The 1,577-nt window shown below is 39.1% G+C and overlaps 1 protein-coding gene across 1 annotated transcript in view; it reads right to left on the bottom strand.

Moving 5' to 3' along the window:
- Window positions 1-1,040: 1,040 nt before the first annotated feature.
- Window positions 1,041-1,577, bottom strand: part of LOC124897801 (HIRA-interacting protein 3-like) — a 5,576-nt gene continuing 5,039 nt past the window's right edge. Inside the window, exons 5-6 of the mRNA XM_047411237.1 lie at window positions 1,440-1,531; window positions 1,041-1,346 (exon numbers count right to left, since the gene is read on the bottom strand). Of these exons, the coding sequence (XP_047267193.1) occupies window positions 1,041-1,346; window positions 1,440-1,531 (398 nt within the window). The remainder of the gene's footprint in view (window positions 1,347-1,439; window positions 1,532-1,577) is intronic.

Below are 1,577 nucleotides of genomic sequence, written 5' to 3'. Positions count from 1 at the left end.
AATGCCATAGGCTTGCCCTTATAGTCAATACCCAAGTCTTCAAACAGGTAAGTTAGGATCACTATAGGGCTTTTCTTAAGCTTGTAATGTAGTCTAGGGGCTGGTATAATATTCATGGATATTTCAAAGTGACTAAGCCTCCTTGACACTAAATTAGACCCTAGGGGTTTCAACTCTTAACCTTCTTTTCTTCCCTCTTTTATTGATCATGCATGCTCAAGATGGATGTGGTCTTTTCAATTAACTGATTATCTTTTTATCATTTTTCTCATAGTTTTCTCTTTTCTTATTTCTTTTTCACCACACCCAACCCTTTATTCATCCTTCTCATTATACCTCTCTTTATACATAGATTGCATCATGCACCCCTATAATAGCCACCCTTAAATTAGGTTATTTGCTTAAGTTAAGATGCACAGTGTCCAAGGAGGACCAGGGCTAAGACAGATTCATTATGATGTAAACGGGAAGGTGAAAGGTGCATAAGAAAAAATAGGCTATTTAGGCTTAAAGGGGGAGCAAGGGACATTATTAACATTGGGAAGGTCATTTAGGCTAACATGGGCTAACATGCAAAAATGGCCTATGATCCTTCATTTAGGCTAACATGGGCTAACATGCAAAAATGGCCTATGATCCTTTCCTAACGCCTATCTAATGACCATGGCATAACTAATCAGGAAAGTTCTAGATTCAAAGAATAACAGGAACTGAGCAAGACCTTACCCACACATGGTACACAAGTATCTTACATATCACTACTTATTTAGTTCATGCATTTGTTTAACACAGATCATCTATTTGCCATACTAATGCCACAAAAACATACACAGTGGTCACAATGGATGCAATTCACACAGTACACAATAGATCAGACCACTGGAAAAGTACTCATAAATCACAAAATAAGCCAACTGCCTCAAGTACTTGTACTACTCCTAATTATCTACAGACTATGTTACAACAACAATTTACCCTACACCCTCAACTTAATAATCAAAAATAAAATGCACTAAGGGTTAGGGTATACCTGAAGACAGTCAAGCACGTGGATCCTGGGTCTTTGACCCTGCTACTGTATCATCTGTTATCTTCTCCCCATCAGGATCATCTAGCCTGGCGGTGGTCAGAGCTTGGCAAGATAAAGCACCTACAGCCCTAGCTCGATTGGCTGCTTCCCATTTCTCATTATCAGCCATAGACTGCAATCTTTCCTTTTTCAACTCCTCCTTTTCTACCTTCTTCTTTGCCTTCTTCTTCGCTTTTCTTTTTTCTTCACTATCTGGCTCATCTCTCTTATTCTTGCCTTTCTTTTCCCCCTTTTTCTTTTTTTTTCTTTGGGGAGTCTACAGTAAGATCAAGTATAGGAATTTCTTTCTCTAATTCTTCCACACCGAACTTGTTGGCATCATAATTTGGTGTTGTTGAAGCACCCCAACCTCAGCCTTAACCTTATCCAACGCAGCCCTGAATATAGCAAGATCAGAACCTGTCATCTCTTTTGCCCAGGCATCAAATCTGTTCTCCAAATCTGTAACTCACACAGGCAATGTAATAAAAGGCTCTAGTGTAGCCTT

Source organism: Capsicum annuum, chromosome 1 (genome assembly GCF_002878395.1).
Source record: "Capsicum annuum cultivar UCD-10X-F1 chromosome 1, UCD10Xv1.1, whole genome shotgun sequence".
NCBI classification, from domain to species: domain Eukaryota; kingdom Viridiplantae; phylum Streptophyta; class Magnoliopsida; order Solanales; family Solanaceae; genus Capsicum; species Capsicum annuum.
Note: the sequence above shows the minus strand (reverse complement) of the source record. Positions and strands in the feature narration are given on the sequence as shown.